Here is a 22,001-nt window from a genome sequence, read left to right as displayed (position 1 = left end):
ACCAAACCGTAACCGAACTAGGATGATGGCCCCTTTCGACTCTACCAAATTTATCTTTTTCCTTATGTGATTTTCGAGCATAGACCTTGTCATTTTGGCTATTGTATTTTTCTTCAATGGTGCGCTTTTTACTTGTAAAAAGGCCATAGGATCAAAATGGGGCTTCTCACCAAAAATAACCCACTGGCTATAAACTTCGGTAATCAGATCGATACTCATTTATGGAGCTGTCGTATGGTCCAGCGGTCAGCAGGTATGTGCATCACAGGAGCACTTCGCTTAACACCAACCGCAGCCCTGGAAGTACTTTTAAACCTAACACCACTTGACATCTTCTCCAAAAAGGTGGCTGCCAACTCATGTGTAAGGAAAAACCGTTTTCCGGTAAGCATCAGTTTTATTATTTATATTTATTTTAAGTGCTCTGCCGTGTGTAATTTTGTCCCAGGTGTCTTGGTATATCCACAAATCCTTATCTCTAGATTGCCTTGGTACCGTTTCCAACAACGTCTCAACGGGAACATTTGCGTTTAACCCCTCATTTGACGCCTTGTCGTTAAGAGTGTTTGTAAAATCACGACAATTATTTGGGTCACTTAAAGTGATTGTATACAATTTTTGTCTGGTTGCCGTATCTGTACGACTCCGGATAGCAGCTGTTCGCAGTAGAATTGTTGCTAATAGCAGATAATGATCGCTTCCTGTATCTGCACGTCTCTCGTTCCTCACATCGTGAAGTGATTTCCTCCATCGTTATTGTATTATAAAATGGTCGAGTTGGTTTTCTGTTCGACCATCAGGGGATACCCAGGTAACTTTGCGGCAGGTCTTATGTGGAAAAAGGGTTGCACCTACCACCAACTGATGGGCATTACAAAAGTCGATAAAAAAATCATATCGTGACTATCCATAACTCCATAACTCGCTCAAGGCCTGTGTTATCCGAGCCAACTTTGGCATTGAGGTCAAACATGGTGATGTCACCCTTTGGTGACTTTTGCCTTCTTCTGCTGCATCATTCGTTGGAGCTCAACACTGGATGATGGTGGGTTTGCGAATTCTGGACCTTGCTGTCATTATCCTAGCCGAAACTGATTCCCAGCAAATTAAGCTTTTTAGCCTTATTATTCAGCATTATGTAACACCATTAAGTCTTTGACCGCTACCTGTCTCATCCTCCCCAGAATACAACATCCACGTCCGCTTTGTTGCTGATCTGTGCTCTCTTTTTCCCCTAAACTTCGTTTCACTCAGCCCAAGAATACTCAAGTTGTGTATTTTCATTTCACGTTCCACCTGTTCAAAAATGCCCTGTCCATACAGAGACCGAACGTTCCATGCTCCGACTCTTGTGTTTTTTCCATAGTCGAAAGTATTGTCCCTAGTTCTATTTGTGAGATTTCGGTTTCTAGTTGCCTGAGACTCATAGTTACGTAGTCGTGCCATAAACATTGTTACACATTTTTGAAAATAAAGAAGACAAATATCAAATATGTTATAAATTTTATTAAGTATGATATAAAATAGAATTTAAAATAATATTTTTGACTTGCTACTCAAAGTGATAACCCTTAGCCTTAACACATGCCTTGTGTAGCTTCGGCCAATCGTCTATGGCAGCACGCGCCTTTTCCTCAGGAAAATTCCAGCCACAACTGGGTTGATTTGTCTTTGTGAGCTGGAGCTGACTCCTGCTGGAACACCCATACTCACTCCTCACCAAACCGTGACCGAACTAGGATGATGGCCCCTTTCGACTCTACCAAATTTATCTTTTTCCTTATGTGATTTTCGAGCATAGACCTTGTCATTTTGGCTATTGTATTTTTCTTCAATGGTGCGCTTTTTACTTGTAAAAAGGCCATAGGATCAAAATGGGGCTTCTCCCCAAAAATAACCCACTGGCTATAAACTTCGGTAATCAGATCGATACTCATTTATGGAGCTGTCGTATGGTGGACCGCACTGGACAAGATGGTAAATCTAAATAAGCTCATCAAAGTCCAGCGGTCAGCAGGTATGTGCATCACAGGAGCACTTCGCACAACACCAACCGCAGCACTGGAAGTGCTTTTAAACCTAACACCACTTGACATCTTCTCTAAAAAGTTGGCTCCCAACTCATGTATAAGGCTTAGAGCCACCTCTCAATGGACCAGTTACAATACTGGACATACTAGTTGTACCTTTTCAGAACAACTGAATCTCAGTCTATCCTATAGACTTCCCAATCAATGTAGTGTATTCCAGGCCGAAGTAATGGCGATTAAAGAAGCACTATCCTGGCTCAAAGAAAACGTTATATCTTGCAAGGATATACGAATCTTCTCAGACAGCCAATCCGCTCTTAAATCTCTCGCGTCTGTCTCCACAAACTCTCAAACAGTCCACGATTGTCGATAATCTCTGAATGAGATGCCGGAACAGTTTAACATTCACCTCATTTGGGTGCCGGGCCACAGAGACATTCCGGGAAATTGTAAAGCCGATGAGCTCGCCAAAAACGGAACACTTCTGCCTTATGTTAGACAAAAACATAACATAGGAACACCACTTGCTACATGCAAATATCTTCTCAAGCAATATGCTCTAGAAACAAAAAATGCTAGATGGTCACAAAGTACCACCTGCCTAGCAATCAAGCAAATATGGCCAAGTATTGACTTAAAACGGTCAAAAGGCTTGATATCACTGAACAGACAAAGTATAAGCTCTACAATTGGAGTAATAACGGGACACTGCCTCATAGGAAGACATGCTCTGAGTCTACACAAATGACTTCTGTAGAAGCTGCATGGACGAGGAGGAAGAGGAAATGGTCCAACACCTTCTATGTATATGTCTAGCACTCTCCATTAGAAGGAATAACTTTCTCGGTAATCCCTTCTTCGATAACACCAGTGAACTGGCAACGATTGACACAAAACGTCTCTCTAACTTTATTAAAAGTACAAAATGGTTTGTTTAAGTTTCATTACTCTCCCATGGGTAACCTCATTAGTGGTATCACAATGGACCCTTGAGTTCTACGTGCGTCAATGACATCTGGACAGCCACTCCAACCTAACCTAACCATTGTATAAATATACACTTCTACAATATATAAAATAATATAGAAATTACTTAAACATTAGAAAAAATGTGATATTAAGTTACTTTCTTCCAATTTAGTAACACTTTGAAGGTCGTTATTTGTCTTTTTTGAATAATTCTTCGTTGTTGTTTGAAAGCCTTTTTTCTAAGCTAAAAACCTTAAACAGTTAAATATAGTTTAAAGTATATATATTTACTTTGGAAATAAATTTATGAAAAAAAACAACAAAAACTTAATTACGAAACATCACGATAGCTTTGAGGAATTGTACCATCCATATCAAAACATTTACAGGAACACAATGCCACAGGACACTCAGAATTTTGGCTAAAATTGAAAGATTTAAAAATAGGATTTCAAAAATTAAAAGAAACATTTTTTTAAAAAAAACACACCTAAACCACTGCATTATATGCTCAGTGTGTCCACCATGACGACATGTTTGGCACCAGGAAAACCATTTTGAGAACGATTTCGACTGCCACCCAAGGGCTTCATGACCACTTTGAGGTGGAAAATGAACCGTAGTACCCATATGCAAAAGGCATAAAGAACAGCGGGGCAAAGGTTTGCGGCAGCTTGGACAGGACGAGAGCTAAATTAAAGTCCTGGTAATTTAAAAAGCTTACATATTTTGTGTGTTACTTTTACCTTATTCACATTTGAGCTAACATTTCGTAGTCGGGCATCGTCTTGCAAGGCACTCGAGACTGATTTTCCACAAAAATTACAAAGAAGAAAAACAGTTCGCGATGTTGTTGGAGCCGAACGGATGTTTTGCATATTGATTTCGAGCTCGGCTCGTTTTTCCCAAAGTCTCCACGAGTCAAGCAAGTTTAGATAACTTTAAAATAAGAAATAATACAATTATTTAACAAGAAGATTTTTTGTTTGTTTTTTGACAATAATTTACCTAGAAGTCCAATATTGAATTCGATTGTCAGTGAAGAGACCATTTTGGAAGAACCAAATAGCAATTAACGAAACGGTCTGAACATCCTCCGTTCTATCAATATAACTTTGTAAGATATTTATTCCCTCTGTTGATTCTCCCGTCAATAGAATACCATTTAAATCTCCCTTTTCAATTGAACTTTGAATACAGGATTTAATGTATTCAGATAACTTATTTTCACTTAGATATTTACATCCGAATGCAATTCTGTCGGATAGCAAAATCTCCTCCTCTTTCTAAAAATCAAAGCTATGTAAGGTTTAGAAGATGTAAACAAGACACCATAACAATATTTAATAAACTTACCAAAACATCTTCAAAGTTTTCATTATCCGTGGTTATAAATGAAAAGATGACTCTAAGATGAGGATCTTGGATTTGCATATTGGCATTTGACCTTTGGTTCTTCCACGTAGAGTTACCTTGATCGGCATTAAAACTATACAACGCAATTGCAGCTATTCTATACATGCTGGGATCATTTGACTTGAAACAAATATTAAAGAGTAAATAGAAATGTGTTTTTTGTATATTTTAAAGTATTTTACACAAACCTGATCTTCTGCTTTAGAAAGAATTTCACAAGCTTGAAGAATTTTCAAATGAAACGTACAAATCATGGCAGCTCTCGAATATTCCTAGGAGAAAAATCGTCACATTTATGTATTTTTAAGTTATTTCAATCAATCTATGCCTTTAAAACGAAAGTTCTATCATCTTTTTTTATTGCCCTCAAGGGAATTTTTGATACTCTTATTACCCAAGATACAGTGTGAGGATTAGGACAGGGAGAAAGGGTTTAAAAAGAAGTATCGGAAGTATTGCTTTTGAATATCTGAAGACTGGGAATATCAATGACTGGGAAAGACAAAATGTTGTAAAGCATTTTACATTCGTGAAGCACGGCTAAACAATGAATCTATGTACTTGATAGTACGAACGAATTTGCAGTCGAGGGTAGACTGACGAGAATTCCTAGAAACCCGAATATTACGGTTGAATCCGTTAAAATAGCGATAAAAAAGTGTAAGACACTTTCAATACTGAAAGCCTTTAGTAAATTGCAGGACCAAGAGCCCAGAGATGGGAGTTATATTCAAGCTTTGGAAAATAATTCTCTAAAGCACTAAAGAGCTACCCGTGGCATGATGGTTAATGCGTTGGACTGTCATGCCAGAGGTCTTGGGTTCGATCCCTGCCTATGCCATCTAAAGTCTTTTCACGGAGACTGCTTCTTGCGAGGTATTGACAAATTCTCTAAGAATAACTCTTGTCATGAAAAAGTGCTTTCTCAAATTAGCCGTTCGGATTTGGCCTAAAATTGTAGGTCCCTTCCATTTCTGACAACAGCACTCGCACATAGGAATGGTTGAGAGTCACAAGGCCCTAGTTCTCAACGGACTGTTGCGCCAACCAATTTTTTTAAGTACTAAAGAGGGCTAGGAAACGCTATGTGCAGCTCCTCGCGGTAGAGAGAAGGTAACGTAACGCACAAGGGGACCGAATGGCTGCCGATATAAGCAAACAAACCAGCATTGCTGGTCAGGGGACGATCTTGTCTTTGGGTAGTACTAAAAGCTCCCTAAGAGATGTGGCTAACGAGACTATCCTGTAAGGCGTCTGTACTCATAGTGGGCGGCTGCAAAAGACGTTTGTTTCCCATAATGGGCGGCGTATATCTGTATGTATTCCATCATCCAAAAAGGCGTAGTGTGCCTGTCGAATCGAAGGCTTGTGTCTATAATGTAGTTAATATGTTATAAATCCACAAAGGAACTTGGAGTTCTCCAGAGCAATCTACCGTCAACCAGATTGACCATATTGCGATCGAAGCCAGACACGGTTTCAGCATCATGAATGTCCGTACTTTCCGAGGAGCCAAGGTAGCACTTTTCAGACCCAAGGCAAAACAGGGAGATGCTGGGAGAAGGTAAAACGTCGAACGGCTACAATTGCAAGAGATCACCAAATCCTTTTCCGACCGAGTTACAAGTAACCTCTCTCGAAGTTCTTTGCTGTCAACAAAATGTATCGAAAACCAGTGGAAACATTGATAAGATGCAATCAGAGAAGCCGCCTCTGATGTGCTGGGATTCCAGGAGCCAAACAACAGACACGCAAAGCGGCGTTGCATAAAAGGACGAGAGTTGCTCATGAGCTCTATGAGCAGAAGAGGCGAGAGGAACGCCGACTTCTCATAAGGAAAAAGAGAGGGCATGAGAAGCGTGCAGTCGAAGATGTTGAGAGGTATAAAAGCAGGAATGAAGTTCGGAAGTTTTATGAACACTTGAAACAAAATTCACAGGTACATAAACCTAGAACCGTAGGTTGCAAAGACGAAAGTGGAAACATCATAGTGGAACCTCAGTCAATGCTGAGGATATGGAAAGACCACTTCTGCAGACTGCATAACGGCGACGACGAGCTGAATTCCGCTGTCAGGCAGAATGATCCATTCAACAAAGACCACGAAAGCCAACAATCTCGTCCTCCCGACTTAGACGAAGTAAAGATTGTCATATCTAAGCTGAAGTCTAATAAAGCTGCTGGAGGGGATGGCTTGCCAAGCTCTTTAAAGCAGCTGGAGATAAGTTGGTTAGGAGCATGCACCAACTTATCTGTAAGATATGGTCCGAAGAAAGCATGCCCGATGAATGAAACCTCAGTATTGTTTGCCCGATCCTGAAAAAAAAGAGACCCTTTAAACTGCACCAACTATAGAGGAATCAGTCTACTTAACATCGCATATAAAATCTTCTCTGCCGTAATATGTGAACGTCTAAAGCCCATCGTCAACAACCTGATAGGTCCCTATCAGTGTGGTTTAAGATCACATTACGGCAGATCCTGGACTCAACTCAAGAACACCAAATCGACACCCACCATCTTTTCATCGATTTCAAGGCCGCATATGACAGCATCTACAGGGACGAGCTGAATAGAACCATGTCTAGTTTTGGCATCCCTGCCAAACTCGTCCGTTTGTGCAGGATGACCATGAAGAATTGACACTGATCCATAAAGCTTGGAAACAACTTAACAGAACCTTTCGATGTCAAAAACGGGTTTAGACAAGGTGATGCGTTGTCATGCGATTTTTTTAACGTCGTACTTGAAAGAATAGTGCAGAGCTCACACGACAACACTAGAGGGACTATCTTTCAAAAGTCTGTCCAATTACTAGAATAGAAAAATGATGACATTGACATAATGGGAAGAACTCAGCGTGATGTCAATGGGACTTTTGTTGAGGCAGAGGCTGCAAAAATGAGTTTAAAGGGCCTACAACACCGACGTCTTGGTCAACAGACGTAGCTTTGAGAAAGTCAAGGACTTCGTCTACCTAGGCTCCGCTCGATAAGCAGAAAACAACACCAGCGCTGAGATCAAACGATGAATAATTCAGGTAAGGCGTGAAACCAAATGGAGAGGAAGGACTGAATATACTGCAGAATCGGGCCAAACGAGAATGTTGTACTCTGGCGAAGAGGAGCATCATGTTGACTAAAGAAGCTACCAAATGTCTTATATCCTGGAAAACGAGGATTATGACGGCAAGGTTTAGCTCAAAAATCAGAAAAGTCACCATTGTTCCAACGAATGAGGCTTCAGCGGACTAAAAGACCTCTTTTTATACTCATCTGAATTCGGTGTATAACGCTGTTCCAGGGGGCGATATCATTATCATGATGGGGGACTTTAATGCCAAAATTGGTTCTGATAACGTAGGCCTCGAAAGGGTTATGATTAAGCATAGCTTAGGTCAACGTAAAATGGTGATATGCTTGTCAACTTCTACAACGGACGTCAACTTGTGATTGGGGTTCTTTATTTCCGCACAAGACCTGCCACAAAACCACCTGGGAATCTCCTGATGGTCAAGGGCTTACCCTTGCATGACGCAAGGGAGCTGTATAAAATCACTAAGAACATTTTCGGACAGCGTAGTAGCACTAACACTAACCATCCCGTGTTAGATTTGAACGGCAACCTAAATGATAACCCCAATGCAGAATTGAATCCACAATTGAATAACATGCGCAGATCTTCTAGGGCTTTTGACACAAGTCCCCCAACAAGTGCAGAGATAAGTAATGCGATACATTTTCTAAAGAAAAAAAACAGAAGGACTTGATGGTATTCCCGGAGAATGCCTAAAAGCAGACCCTGAGACAGCTTCCCGTATTTTCATAAACTCGTCCAGTCTGTCTGGGAGAGTGAAACTTACCCAAGGGACTGGAAGGACGGAGTTATTGTAAAGTTACCAAAGAAAGGAAACCACAAAAACTGTAATAACTGGCGCGTATCACAGTTCTGTCCGTTTTTCCAAAGTTAATGGCAACTATTATTCTCGAGAGGATTAAGTCCGGGATCGAGTCTACCCTCAATATGCAACAAGCAGGGTTTCGCAGTGGCCGATCGTGTGTCGACCACATCAACACCTTGCGAATCAAACTCGAACAATCATCTGAGTACCAATCACCGCTGTACCTAATGTTTGTACATTTTGAGAAGACGTTTGATCGGGTTAATCGTGAATGTATCTGGAGATCGCTTATTGCGCGAGGAAACCCTGAGAAAATTGTCGCTGTTATTAAAGAATCGTACAACAACGCAAGATGTTTTGTGTTGCACAATGGACAGCTTTCTGACTCCTTCGATGTGCGTCAAGGAGTGAAACAAGAAGATCTCTTGTCAACAATTCTGGTTTTGCTGGCGATTGACGATGTGATGACTGCCACGGTGGGTACAAATGAAAGATACGGTATCCAATGGAGTCTGTTTGACAAGCTTAGCCATATAGATTATGCTGACGATATATGTCTCATGGCAAACAACACGGCAGGCTAAAATCAGATGTGTCATTCGCTGCAATTAAATGGAGAGGTGGCTGGCTTAAGGATTAACACAAATAAGACCAAAATAATGACCACGGGCTAAAGCACACAAGTCGTTCTAAGGCAGGGGACCATAGAGGAGGTCGAGCAGTTTAATTATATGGGAAGTTTTATAGCTCTCGATAGCGGAACGGATCTTGATGTTAACAGCAGAGTAAACAAAGCCCCTAGTGCGTTTGGAATTCTATCTCCGGTATTGAACTCTAGCAAAATATCGCTACACACCAAGTTAAAACTCTTCGAATCCAACGTCAAATCAGTGCTGTTATGTGCTTCTGAAACATGGAAATGCTCTGCCAACATCTCGAGCAGACTACAAGCTTTCGTTAACCAACGTTGAGCTGTGGAATAGGACCGGACGGAAAAAATGGACGTAGACATCATGCAATGGAAATGGCGTTGGATAGGCCATACACTGAGGAAACCTGACGACAATATAGCAAAACAATCCGTCCAATGGAATCCTCAGGGTAATAGACGCGTTGAAAGACCAAAGACAACTTGGAGTTCATCAGTTTTGAATGAGGCTCGGCCTCAAGGTATTCACAGCTGAGGTCAGTTGCGGTGAATCGGGATAGGTGGAAGGATCTTGTTGCTGCCCTATGCTCCAGGAGAAGTTAAAGCGCTGCTGTACTTGCAGATGGACAACATATATATTTGGATGAATATAAGTTTTATAGATATTAGCCAGATCAGAGGAGGAGACAAACTTCTGGAGTCGCCTTATATAACCTTGAAGCATAGCGGTGTTTTTGGCGACGTCACGTATGTGATCCTTGCACAAGAGGTGATTGGAGATATACATACCGAGAATTTCAAGGTTTTAAGTCTCCTTGATGCAAGGGGCACTCATAGATAATGGCAAAAAGTTAACGACAGTGGACAGCATTGAGTTTTCGACGCATTACATTCTTCTCCATTTTTAATTCCCCATTTAAAAATGCTATTTAGGTAACAATTTAATGAGCTTATCATACATTGCCGTTAAAGATCCACTCCAAAGAAAATCTAAACACGAACATGAAAAGTTTAGGGTACTGTCGTTAGCGAAGCACGTAAATGGATTATAAGGAAGATGAACAGTGGATCTTTTGCTACTAAAGCCGCACTACCGGTCTATAAAAAGCTTTCGTTCTTTAAGATATTTCTTAAGCTGAAAATTGATCTTAGAAGGATGTAACGTAAGTGCAACCGCACGACAATTAGAAAACGAAGAGTATTCGCCTTTTTTTGGGACAGGCTGGACAAATGCTGTTTTCCATGCACTCGGAATATGCATATAGGAAGAGCAATGGATTGTCGGATCCGTTGTTAACGCTCATCATACTGTATGGGGTAGTACGAATATCAACGACAGAGATGAGTCTCTTTTTGATTATATTCTCGGTACTAACCTCTTAGTAAGTAATGTTGGAAATGACCAACCTTCATAACCAAAACTCGACAAGAAGTCTTAGACATAATTCCTGTCTCAGATACTATACACCATATGATCTTGGACTGAAAAGTATCCAAAGAACACTCGTTCTCTGATCATAGATATATCCAGTTCAATGTAAATGTCGATGATAACCCGAGTCCATTGACTTTTCGAAACTATCGGAAAACTGACTGCGCTTCATACATGCACTCATTACAGAGTTTACTAGAACCTGCACTATCTACTCCTCCCTCTAACGCAATTGAACTTGACAACAAAGTCAATGACCTTACCTCAGCTATGAACAGATCGCTAAAAATTGCTTGTCCACTTATACACATAAGAGGAAAGAGGAAACCACAATGGTGGGCCTCAGAGCTTGACTCGCTCAGGAAGGAATGCAGGAAACTTTTCAACCGGGCCAAAGCCACAAGACTAGCCTCTCACTGGGACTTTTACAAAGAATCCCTAAGAATCTACAAGAAGGCACTAAGGAAATCTAAGCGATCTTCTTGGTGATCTTTCTGTGGCAAGATAGAAGAAACTTCTGAAGCCTCTAGGTAACGGAAAATTCTTTCAACTAGCCCAGCGATGACAATCTGCTTGAAAAATGCAGACGGCTCCTGGCTCACACGTTCAAGTCTGATCACAAGGGACAAGCTACAATGGGCTCCCAACAGCTTCAAACCATTTAAATCTGCAGGATGGGATAATACCAGCCGAGTCACAAAAGACTTCTCACATAATTGCACCAATCCTTGAGGCAATTTTTACCAGCTGTCTTTACCTGGTCCATGTTCCCTCGGCATGGAGAGAAGTTATAGTTGTTTTTATACACAAAGCAGGTAAATGCTCATCATCATAAAGAGTTCACTATGGTTGCTTTCCTTGACATCGAAGGTGCCTTTAACAACGTGAACACATCTGCAATCACATCTGCACTAACATCTGTAAATGTAGAGAGTTCGCCTCGGGAGTTTATTCATTTGATGCTTACTAGCAGAATAATAAACTCAAAACTGGGCAACTCTCTGGTAGACGATTCGTAAGTAGAGGGACGCCGCAAGGTGGTGTTCTATCCCCTCTCCTCTAGAACATAGTGGTGAATGAAATCCTAACTAATCTCTATGCGGAGGGCTTCAGAGTGATAGCCTATGCGGAAGACGTTGCTATAGCAGTTTCAGTCGCAGTGGACTTCTTGGGTATTTAGAATCAATTCTAAAGCACACAGACTATACCATCCCCCAACTGCAATTCGACAGAAATTTCCAGATTTCTATACCTCCCAGATCTTTTTGGGAGGACAGGACATTCCTGGAAGATAAATCAATCCATTTCTATACAGATTGGTCAAAAACAAAAGAAGGGGTTGGTGGAGGTGTGTACTCTGAACGACTGAAATTAAGTCTCTCATACCGCCTTCCCAATCAGTGTAGCGTATTCCAGACGGAACTTTTGGCGATAAAAGAAGTCTTGTCCTGGCTTAAAGAAAACGTGATGTCAAAACTGATATCCGTATTTTCTCTGCTAGCCAGGCCGCTATCAAATCTCTGGACTCTGTCTCTACAAACTCTATAACAGTCCATAACTGTCGATCATCTCTAATGGAGATAGCACAACATTTTAATATTCACCTTTGCTGGTTGCCGGGCCATAGAGAACATTCCAGGTAACTGTAAGGCGGATGAACTCGCCAGAAACGATGGAGTACAGCCCATGCTACCACGTTTGGCAAGTACTGGCATACCAATCGCTACTTGTAAACTGGTGCTAATGCAAGACGCTGTGAGGAGGGCAGGCACCAGGTGGAACAACATTACCACGTGTCAGGTCACAAAAAACATCTGGCCAACTCTGGATTTAAAACGTTCCAGGTGCTTGCTCTCTCTAAGCAGATCGCATATAAGCTCGATAACAGATGTCATAACCGGACACTGTCTAATAGGAAAGCACGCCACGAGACTAGGCGTATTCTCAAATGACTTTTGCAGAAGCTGTATGGAAGAGGAAGAAGAGGAAACAGTTCTTCATCTTCTCTGTACATGCCCCGCTCTGGCTCAAAAACGCAAGAATTACCTAGGAGAATTCTTCTTTAACGATCTAAATCATATCAGCATAATCAGCCTCTCACGTTTCGTAAGGGACTTAAACTGGTTTCATTGACATTAGGAGGAAGCCTCAAGATTCATGTGATATCACAATGGGCCATTAAACTGGCCTAAGTGTTTCCGTTTCCATCTTGGACAGCCACTATAACCTAACCTAACCTAGGTCATTTCAGGGATGGAGGGGACCCATTCTTGAAGGATTTGTCAATTTATCGCACGGGTATTACAACATAATACAACTTACTTTATTGTCGCAAAGTGATCTAATAAATCTATCCATATCTTGATCAAACGACCATCCGCACAATTTGAGAGCAGCATCACGTTGTTCACTCCTGAAAATAAAAAATAATAATAAAAACAAATATTCGACTTAATATTTCAACTTTTCTTAAAGCTGAATCCAAACTTACCTATAACACACCAAGTTGCTAGTATTTTTAATAGAATCTGGCCATTGCAGTACGTGCGATTCTAGACCAGTTGATGGCACAAGTTCCTCAACTTGGCTTTGGGCAGTTACACCAATTTTTAGGACATTTTTTAATCCTATTAGTCTGTCTCCTCGATAGATATGTAAAAGAGCTTTCCAAACATTCTTCAGGTAAGTACTATTTAGAAAATCTCCAAAGTGTCTCAGTTCAGCCTTAAAATGATGAAAATTATATTCTTTCTCCTATTTTAGAAACTCGTCTAACTTGGTTACCTTTAATCCGTAATTATGTTGTGCTCTTATTCGAATTGTCTCAGAAATATCCTCATCTGTGAAGTCAGCAAAACGATAAGAAGATACTGAGGCCATAGGTGAGGATTCAACGTTTACTTGTGAGGACATCGACGGATTCAACGGGCGCATTGTCAGACCAGTAGACATTTTTAATTGATTGTTCCATGACATCACAATTTTTGGAGGTATTCGAAAATCGCTTAAGCTACCTTAAATTTAAAACACACATAAATAAATAATTTCTAAGTGATTTGGGGGGCTGAAATATCAAACCTGATTCAGATAAAACCAATATCCGTTCATTGTCTTTTGGGTGCCAGGATGCTGATGAAATTGTTGTATTTTTATTAGACGCATACAACTTGGATTGGAAGGGCGTGTACTGATTTTTGGTGTGATATAATTCTCGAGCACTTTCTATATCTACCGCATGAATGTCATATATGTAAATGAATGGCGAATCACGTTGTAAGGACGATAAAAGACTAGGTCTGCAAAAAGAGGTCAATTGGGAATAGTGATTTATTTGAAATCAATGTAACTTTTACTTATTGGGGCACCAAGTTACGGAAATATTGTCTTTGGAACACTGAATTTGTTTGAGAGGTTTGTCGATACTTCGCAGATCCCAAATGACTATAACTGAATCTAGAAAACTGCTCAAGTAGTTTCCATTCGCAGAGACAGCAAGTCCGTTCACGGCCTTTGTGTTTATTGAAGTACATGTTGGAGAGTTTTCTGGAAAAGAAAAAAAAGAGCTTTTTAATTCAATATTGACAAAAAATAGGGATTTAACTTACGTCGTAGGTCAAAGATTTTTATCATTTTTTGGCTCATTCCTGCAACGAGAGCACGGTGATTGTTGTCCCAGCATAATGAATGTGCAGACTCAGATAAACCAAAGAATTGAGCTGAAAGAAGTTAGAAATTAATGTTGTAACAAATTTGACTTTTTTAAAGAGAAAATTACTTCAATTGGATAATCAAGTTGAGTGTCTGGGTGAGGTAAAGGTAGTTTTTATACCTAAGGCTGGTAAACCTCCCTAAAGCTGGTAAACCTAGCCATACTGAGGCCAAAAACTATAGACACCTTAGTCTAACATCGTTTATTTTGAAAACTTTTGAAAGGCTAATTGATATACACATCCGAAGCACCCTGAAACCGGACTGTATATCGGAATTTCAACATGCCTACATTAAAAAAGCGTTGAAACAGCATTGCATTGTGTTTGTCAGCGTCATAGAAAAATCACTGAATGAAAAGGAATACAACGTTCTTGGATAACGTTTAGCAATCCTTGGACGACCACATAGTTGAAAAGGCAATAACACAGTGGATAATGTGTATGCTCAGAAAGAGACAAATTAACTCTGAGCTAGCGGAAGAAAGGGTGAGAGTTACCACGTCCAGGGCACCCCTCAGGGTGAAGTTCTCTCACCGCTACTTTGGGTTCTTGTCATGAACGGCATACTCTCTAAATTGAAATCAAGTGGAGTAAGGATAATAGCCTACGCTGGTGATCGGTGATCTTGCATTACTAGCGACTGGCAAGTCCCTACCTACTATCAGTGAACAAACCGAATCCGCCCTCTCGTTGGTAAGCAAATGGACTAGGAACTGTGGGCTGACAGTCAATCCAGCTAGAACAGAACTAGTGCTATTTACTAACAAGCGCAAAATACCTGATTTTAAAATACCTTCAATTGAAGGCTGCCCTCTCAAAATCTCTGATAACGCAAAGTATCTCGATGTGATCTTGGATAAAAAACTAAACTGGGGACTGGACAGAAAAGATAGATTCAAAAAGGCATCGATTGCCTGCAATAGAATTTTCGGGAAAACCTGGGGACCAAACCCTAAAATTATCGGATGGATGTATTCGGCAATAATTAGACCAATACTAACCTATGGCAATTTGGTATCGTGGAAAGCTTTAGAATAGAGCACGAATCTGAAAACTTTGACAAAAATGCAAGACTTGCGTGCACTGGCATTACGGGAGCAATGAGATCCACTCCAACTGCGGGACTGGAAGTATGCTCAATCTAATTCTCCTAGACCTCCTTGTTCAAGAATCTACGGCCAAAAGTGTCCTGAGACTTAGTCAAACTAAAATCTGAATAAACAGTTCCATAGGACATGCCCAGATTGTTCATAAAGTTATGGGTCATAGTACTACAACAGAATATAAAATACCCGAACTTGATTTTCATAAACCATTCCAGGCTACAATCCCAAGCAGAGAGGTATGGATAGATAATATACCATACTCCATTGAGTCGTCAATAGCTATCTATACTGATGGCTCTAAAATGGACACTGGTGTAGGGGCAGGCTTCTATTCTGAATCTCTCAAGTTAACCGCCTCGCTTAGGCTTCTTATTGGTCTATCTGTGTTTTAGCATACACATGATACAGTTTATAACAGAATGTTCCATTTATAGAACTGTGAGAGCCTTCTCGGCTGCACTGCTTTGGACGTTGTTGAAGGCCCCTACTATGTCTAAAAACGTAGTCCGTGAGTAGTGTACTCATTATCATGGAGTCTCTCTAACGTCTTAAGAGTCGTATGGAGTCGTCGTCAGTATTAAATTGCATTGTGTTTAATAACTACTGCAATTGATACACAGACTACGTCATCGTTGATAACAGATTGTTGACAAACAAATTTTTACTGTTTTGCACTAACAAGGCCGGATTCGATCCTTCTCACTACTAAGGCATAACACTAGTAGTGGCGTGTATCGAATAGCATTCTGTGGTTCAACTCAGTAATATTTTTCTTACAGTCTTTGTCTGTTTGGATTTTTCTATTCTTTTATTTGCAAAGGCTGGAAACTTCAGGGTAGATTATTGTAGTATTCGTGAGCTTAGATCGAATTTTCTTTCTGTGTACTCTCATACTGCTTTAAACAGGCCAGCTGTTTTGGCACTAAGTGAAACCCAAGTGGGTGAGGATTCCGATCCCACCGAATTATTTATTCAAGGTATAACTTGGTGCCATTATTCTTTTCTCACCATGGTCTCGCCATATACATTAGGAATGATGTTGCTTATCAGTTTTTGCCACAATATGGTCTCTGCACCAATTCTTTTTTTAATTTTATGTGGTTTAAATTTTCCGTGAATAAGCAAATCATTCACTATTGTCTCCTTTATCGAAGACCCAATCTAGACAGAGTGTCAACTTCCAGTGAATTTGATGCTTTGTCTCCATCCAAAAAATTGTTTCGTCCTATCCTCGCACTGAAATCGTTGTTACGGGCTTCAATATTCGGGCCAGAAAACACCAGAAGGAGTGTGTGCTGATATCTTTGCTGAGTTAAACCACCTAACCAGCGGAGGTCAACGAGCCCACTCGAATATCGGACGTGGTAGGTCGAGCTGAAAACACCCTTGACTTGTTTCTTACTTCTGACCCTGGTAGGTACACTATTAGTGTTTTATCTCATATAGGCACATCTGACCATTGTGTCATATCAGCAAATTTCTCGTGTTAAAACTCTTCAGTTAAAGAAAGAGCTCCTAAGAAAACCGTTTAGCAATACGAGAAAACCAACTGGAACGGTCTCAATAATAATCAATAATAATTAATTAATATCCTGAAATAAATATAATTATTTCAGGATATTAAACTGGTCACTATGCTTCCTCGATAGTGACGTTGATATGATCACAAGTTTAATTCTCCTGGGAATGAGAACTTTTATACCGAACAGGGTTAAAAGTATCAGACCCAAGGAAAACGCATGGTTCGATGCGAGCTGTAAAGAGGTTATTAGGGTCAAGAAGGTAAGTTTCCGTTGTTTTAAAGCCAATCCAACTGAGGAAAACCGGAATAAGTTCACGCCCATATTCGACGGACCAAATTTTTACATGACCAAAAATTACGGCAAAAAATACTGCAATGTCCCAAAGACAGTACAAATTTTTGGTCATTTGTAAAAAACATGAGGAATTCTTCCACTTCTTCGGTTCTTACGCTCGTTGTGAATGACACTCCATTTATTAGCTCTTTAGAGAAAGCTAATCTCTTTGCTAGGCAGTTCACCGCCAATTCAACGCTGCCAGTGAGTGTTATGACTCCGCATGTACTAAATATAAAGATCCCAACATTCATAAATCCGCTGGTCCGGATGGTATCCCCGCTATTGTTCTGAAGAGGTGTTCTTCATCGCTGGCAAAACCACTGCGTAAGCTTTTTCATCTATCCTACTCCTCAGGTCTCGTTCCGAGCGGATGGAAAACCGCATTTGTCCAGCCTATTCCCAAAAAAGGCGAATCTTCCTCACCGTCCAATTATCGACCGATTGCACTTACGTCCCTTCTTTCCAAGATCATGGAAACGCTGATTAATTATCATCTCAAGAAATATCTCGAAGATCAAAAACTTCTTAATGACCGACAATACGGCTTTCGTAGCAATAGGTCCACTGGTGATCTCATGGTTCATCTCACCGAATAGTGGAACAAATCTTTACATAGTTTTGGAGAAAGTAAGATCATTGCACTTAATTGGTTTGGCATCAGGCCCTCTTATCGAAAATGCGTGCTTTTGGTTTTCATAAATCCCTCCTTCATTAGATTATTAACTACCTTTGAGATCGTTGAATACAAGTTATATTGGATGAATTCAAGTCTGAAAAACGCAAAGCAAATGCTGATGTGCCCCAGGACTCTCATCTATGTCCGACACTCTTTTTCATTTTTATTAATGATCTCCTGTCTGTAACTTCTAATCCAATACATTGTTTCGCTGAGAATAGTACTCTCAGCTTTTCATATTCGTTTTCAGATTCACATCCCTCTTCTTCGGATGTGAAACTGCAACCACAAAATATGATAAGCTCATTAAATTCCGACTTAAACAGCATTGCACAAAAACCGCGTGGAATTTAATGCTTCGAAAATGCAATGCTGTCTTCTATCATTAAAGTGAAATATACCCCTTTTGCCATCATCTATAAATGCCACTTGAACCGAGGAGACTGAACATCTCAATATTCTCGGTATGTGTATCAACAACCATCTTTTGTGGAACGATCACATACGGGATGTCGCCAAAAATGCCGCAAGATGTTTGAGTTTTCTAAGGCGATGCAAGAAGTTTTTTTCCCTCTCTGATCTGATGTTATTTACAAGACTTATATACGGCTAAAGCTTGAGTATAACTCCCATCTCTGGGCTGGTGCTCCTGCAACTTACTTAAGCCTCTTGGATAGTATTGAACGTAGAGCATTTAAATTGATAGATGATAAAATAATATCATCGTAAGTTCATTTACTTCGCTTGAACATTGTCGTAAGGTCTCTTGTCCGACCCTTTTTTAACGTAATTTTAACGGCTTGTGCTCTAGTGTAATAGCCAGTTGCATTCCTCGCCTTAAACAGTTCAACCGTAATACTAGCGCTTCTAGGAATACTCATCAGTATACCCTCGAGCCCTATTTCGGTCGTATTGTCAAATACAGAGATTCGTTCTTTTGCCGTACTATTCGAATGTGGAATGCCTTGCCACTCTGTTTTTCCCCGCCATTGCAATATTCAGGAATTCAAAACCAATGTGCATCGACACCTCCTTTCAACACCTCTCTCCCTTTCCTAGTGCTCACACTGTGTCTACATAGTAAGGGTAGTATCATCCCCTTAAGTGTACGCTTATTATAAAAAAAAAGAGTAAGAGATGTAAGACTGATTGGTCTATAGTTCATAGCAGTAGTGTGGCTGGGTTTACTAGCTTTAGGTGCGAAAAATATTCTGACTTCGCGCCAAAACATAGGAACAAGTCCTCATCTGACGGTCTTATTGAATATAGCATCAAACCTGGCGATTTGAATGTGAAGCAGGGGGCTTAGGGCTACCATGAGCTCTAAGCTTTCCCAGCAAGATTATGTGCAATGACAAATGTCTTTTCTAAGTGATCTAAGTGGCCCTATTGGCGTAGGTTTTTTTGCTAGAATTTTCCGAAGTCTCGTTGACTTGTTTTTGACTCTTTATGATTTTGTCTTGAATCATTTTTGACTTGGCTTGAATGAGTCTCAGTCAGCGTCAAGTCTAGTTTGACACCATTGAAAAACCTTCTTGATTCTATTCTTAAGTTGACAAGCTAATTTGTCCACCATGGTGTCTTTTTGCCTGCCCAATGAGGCGGTTTAAGAGGGCAACAATATTCCAAAGGTTCCCTTAAGATTTCTGTAAGCTCAGTTACTGTATCTAAACATTTCGGCTCTGATATATTACAAGAGTCTAAATGATCTACATTGTTACCTAATGAATGAGGGTTTCTCTAACACTCTCCAATCATTTATGAACCGATTTTTAAATGAAAAAACACTTGAAAACTTGTCCCATAATACGACAAAATGTATTTTCTACAAACTAAACTAAAGGGTTAAACCTTCAAAAGAGAAATATTATGAAAGAATCTAAGCTGAAGTCTAATAAAGCAGCTTGAGCGGATGGCTTGAATGCCGAGCTCTTTAAAGCAGCTGGAGATAAGTTGGTTAAGAGCATGCACCAACTTATCTGTAAGAAATGGTCGAAAGAATATGCCCGATGAATGGAACCTCAGTATTGTTTGAGCGGTCCTGAAAAAAGGTGACTCTCTAAACTGCACCAACTATAGAGGAATCAGTCTACTTAACACCGCATATAAAATGATCTCTGCCATAATGGGTGAACGTCTAAAGCCCATCGTCAACAACCTAATAGGTCTTTATCAGTGTGGTTTTAGACCAGGAAATTCCACAGTCGATCAAATATTCACATTACGGCAGAACCTGGAAAAAACCCAAAAGCACCAAATCGACACCCACCATCGTTCATCGATTTCAAGGCCGCATATGACAGCATCTCCAGGGACGAGCTGTATCGAGCCATGCCCATTCCAAACACTTCCCTTTGTGCAGGATTACCATGGAGAATTTACGGTGCTCCATAAAGGTTAAAAACAACTTAACAGAACCTTTCGATGTCAACAAATGTTTTAGACAAGGTGATGCGTTGTCCTGCGATTTGTTAAACGTCGTGCTTGAAAGATTAGTGCAGAGCTCACATGTCAACACTAGAAGCAGTCTCTTTCAAAAGTCTGTCCAATTACTATCATATGCTGATGACATTGACTTAAGCGGAAGAACCCAGCGTGATGTCAATGGGGCTTTTGTTGATGCAGAGGCCGCAAAAATGGATTTAACGGTTAATGAGGGCAAAACAAAGTAAATGCTGTCGTCAAGAAAGGGCCTACAACACCGACGTCGTCTTGGTCAAAACGTCACCATCGACAGACGTTATTTTGAGGTAGTCAAGGACTTCGTCTACCTTGGCTCTTCTGTAAACGCAGAAAATGCGTTTAGGGCATGAGAATGATATTATATTTCACACTTAATGGAAAAGCCCAAACTATAACATGAAATGCACATTTATCAAAAGTGCATCGTTATGTGCTTCTCCGATTAAAAATTGTTTAATCTACTTAATTTTTTGAAAAAACCTAACCAATTGACTTAATGCTTACTTACGAGTTTCTTTAGGGAAGCCACTTCCAGTATCCCATATCGTGATGCAGCAGTCGGATCTGTTTCGGTCGTGTCCTATGGCCAAAACATTTGGTTCTATATGATTCCACGCAAGACACAAGCACGACCTTTGTTGCCTAGGAGCTGAACATAATACACATCATTACAAACTGCTACAACTTCAACTTCATCAATTCACTTACTGAAATCTGAATTTGATTCTGCACTCGAATTAAAGTTGCATATTCCAACTTTTCCATCGGCCAATCCGACAGCGAGAACAGTGTCTTTGTGATAAGAAGGCTGCAAACATCTAACATATTGATAGCGACTCTCCGAGGCAAGAAATGTTGCAACATGCTTCGATGATAGTTGCAAATCACGATCTAATATTTGATTAGAAAAAACAAATAAATAATAATGCGTATTTATTTATTTATGACAACAAACTATTACTTCTTAAAGGTTCACTATCGCTCTTGGGAATAACTTTGTAGAGACTTATCTCTTGTCCCCATGTAACAAACTTCTCATCTGTGTTGGGAAACCAACTCAAGCCGTGTATTATTCCATTCATTGTTGTTGATTAATTTGTTATAATGATAATGTTTGTAACTTATTTATTAGAAACTTTTAACTAACTTTTCATCGCAAATAACAAAATTTCTAAAAGTAAAAACAGCTAATATCTTGCTTGACGTGACAATTGACATTTAAACCGGTCAAAGAAAATTGACATAAACACTTTCGCTTCCATTGTTTTATTCACCTCAACTCTTCCAGTAATTCCTTCCCATGATTGGCCGCGTTCAAGTACTCATCCGTAGTAAACTTAGGCCCTGTTTGAATTTCGTTAAAATGCTAGTTATATTTTCTACCACGATAGAGCCGTTTGGTTCAAAATAACATAGAATTTAGCGTTTTGTTGTGCAAATTGCGTTAAGTGGGACTCCCTCAAATTAAATTATTTTTACAAAATCAAGCCTAAGAAATATTAAGCTCAAAAATAAAATGCATGCTGTAGCAAATTTGCAATTGTAAAGAGAAAATAGCAAATTACAAAAAATATTCATTCCTGCATTATAGGAATTCAAGAAATGCAGAAATCAAGATCATCATTGTTGCCAGAATGTTATACATAAGTGTAGGTTAGGTTTGGTTAAAGTGACTGCGGATACAGAATCCACACACTTAGTCTAAAAGAAAAGGCCCAATGTGATACCACATGAATCTAGAGAATTTTGAGCTTTTATAAAGCGAAGAAGATATTTGATATCCATTTTAG

General features: G+C 40.0%; 1 protein-coding gene across 1 annotated transcript; it reads right to left on the bottom strand.

Annotated features, from left to right (window-relative positions):
* Positions 1 to 3,265: 3,265 nt before the first annotated feature.
* Positions 3,266 to 21,429, bottom strand: LOC129952075 (GATOR complex protein MIOS). The gene is made up of 15 exons (XM_056064503.1): positions 21,173 to 21,429; positions 20,920 to 21,102; positions 20,720 to 20,860; positions 14,003 to 14,113; positions 13,751 to 13,940; positions 13,476 to 13,693; positions 13,182 to 13,411; positions 12,889 to 13,121; positions 12,720 to 12,810; positions 4,604 to 4,687; positions 4,356 to 4,535; positions 4,008 to 4,285; positions 3,746 to 3,938; positions 3,490 to 3,689; positions 3,266 to 3,421 (listed from the first exon to the last, which is right to left on the bottom strand). Exons 1-15 carry the CDS (start codon positions 21,291 to 21,293, stop codon positions 3,331 to 3,333), a joined length of 2,544 nt encoding a protein of 847 aa, XP_055920478.1. The 5' UTR covers positions 21,294 to 21,429; the 3' UTR covers positions 3,266 to 3,330.
* Between the last annotated feature and the right edge of the window lie 572 nt (positions 21,430 to 22,001).

The sequence above is a fragment of the Eupeodes corollae genome, chromosome 3, assembly GCF_945859685.1.
Source record: "Eupeodes corollae chromosome 3, idEupCoro1.1, whole genome shotgun sequence".
Taxonomy (NCBI): domain Eukaryota; kingdom Metazoa; phylum Arthropoda; class Insecta; order Diptera; family Syrphidae; genus Eupeodes; species Eupeodes corollae.
Note: the sequence above shows the minus strand (reverse complement) of the source record. Positions and strands in the feature narration are given on the sequence as shown.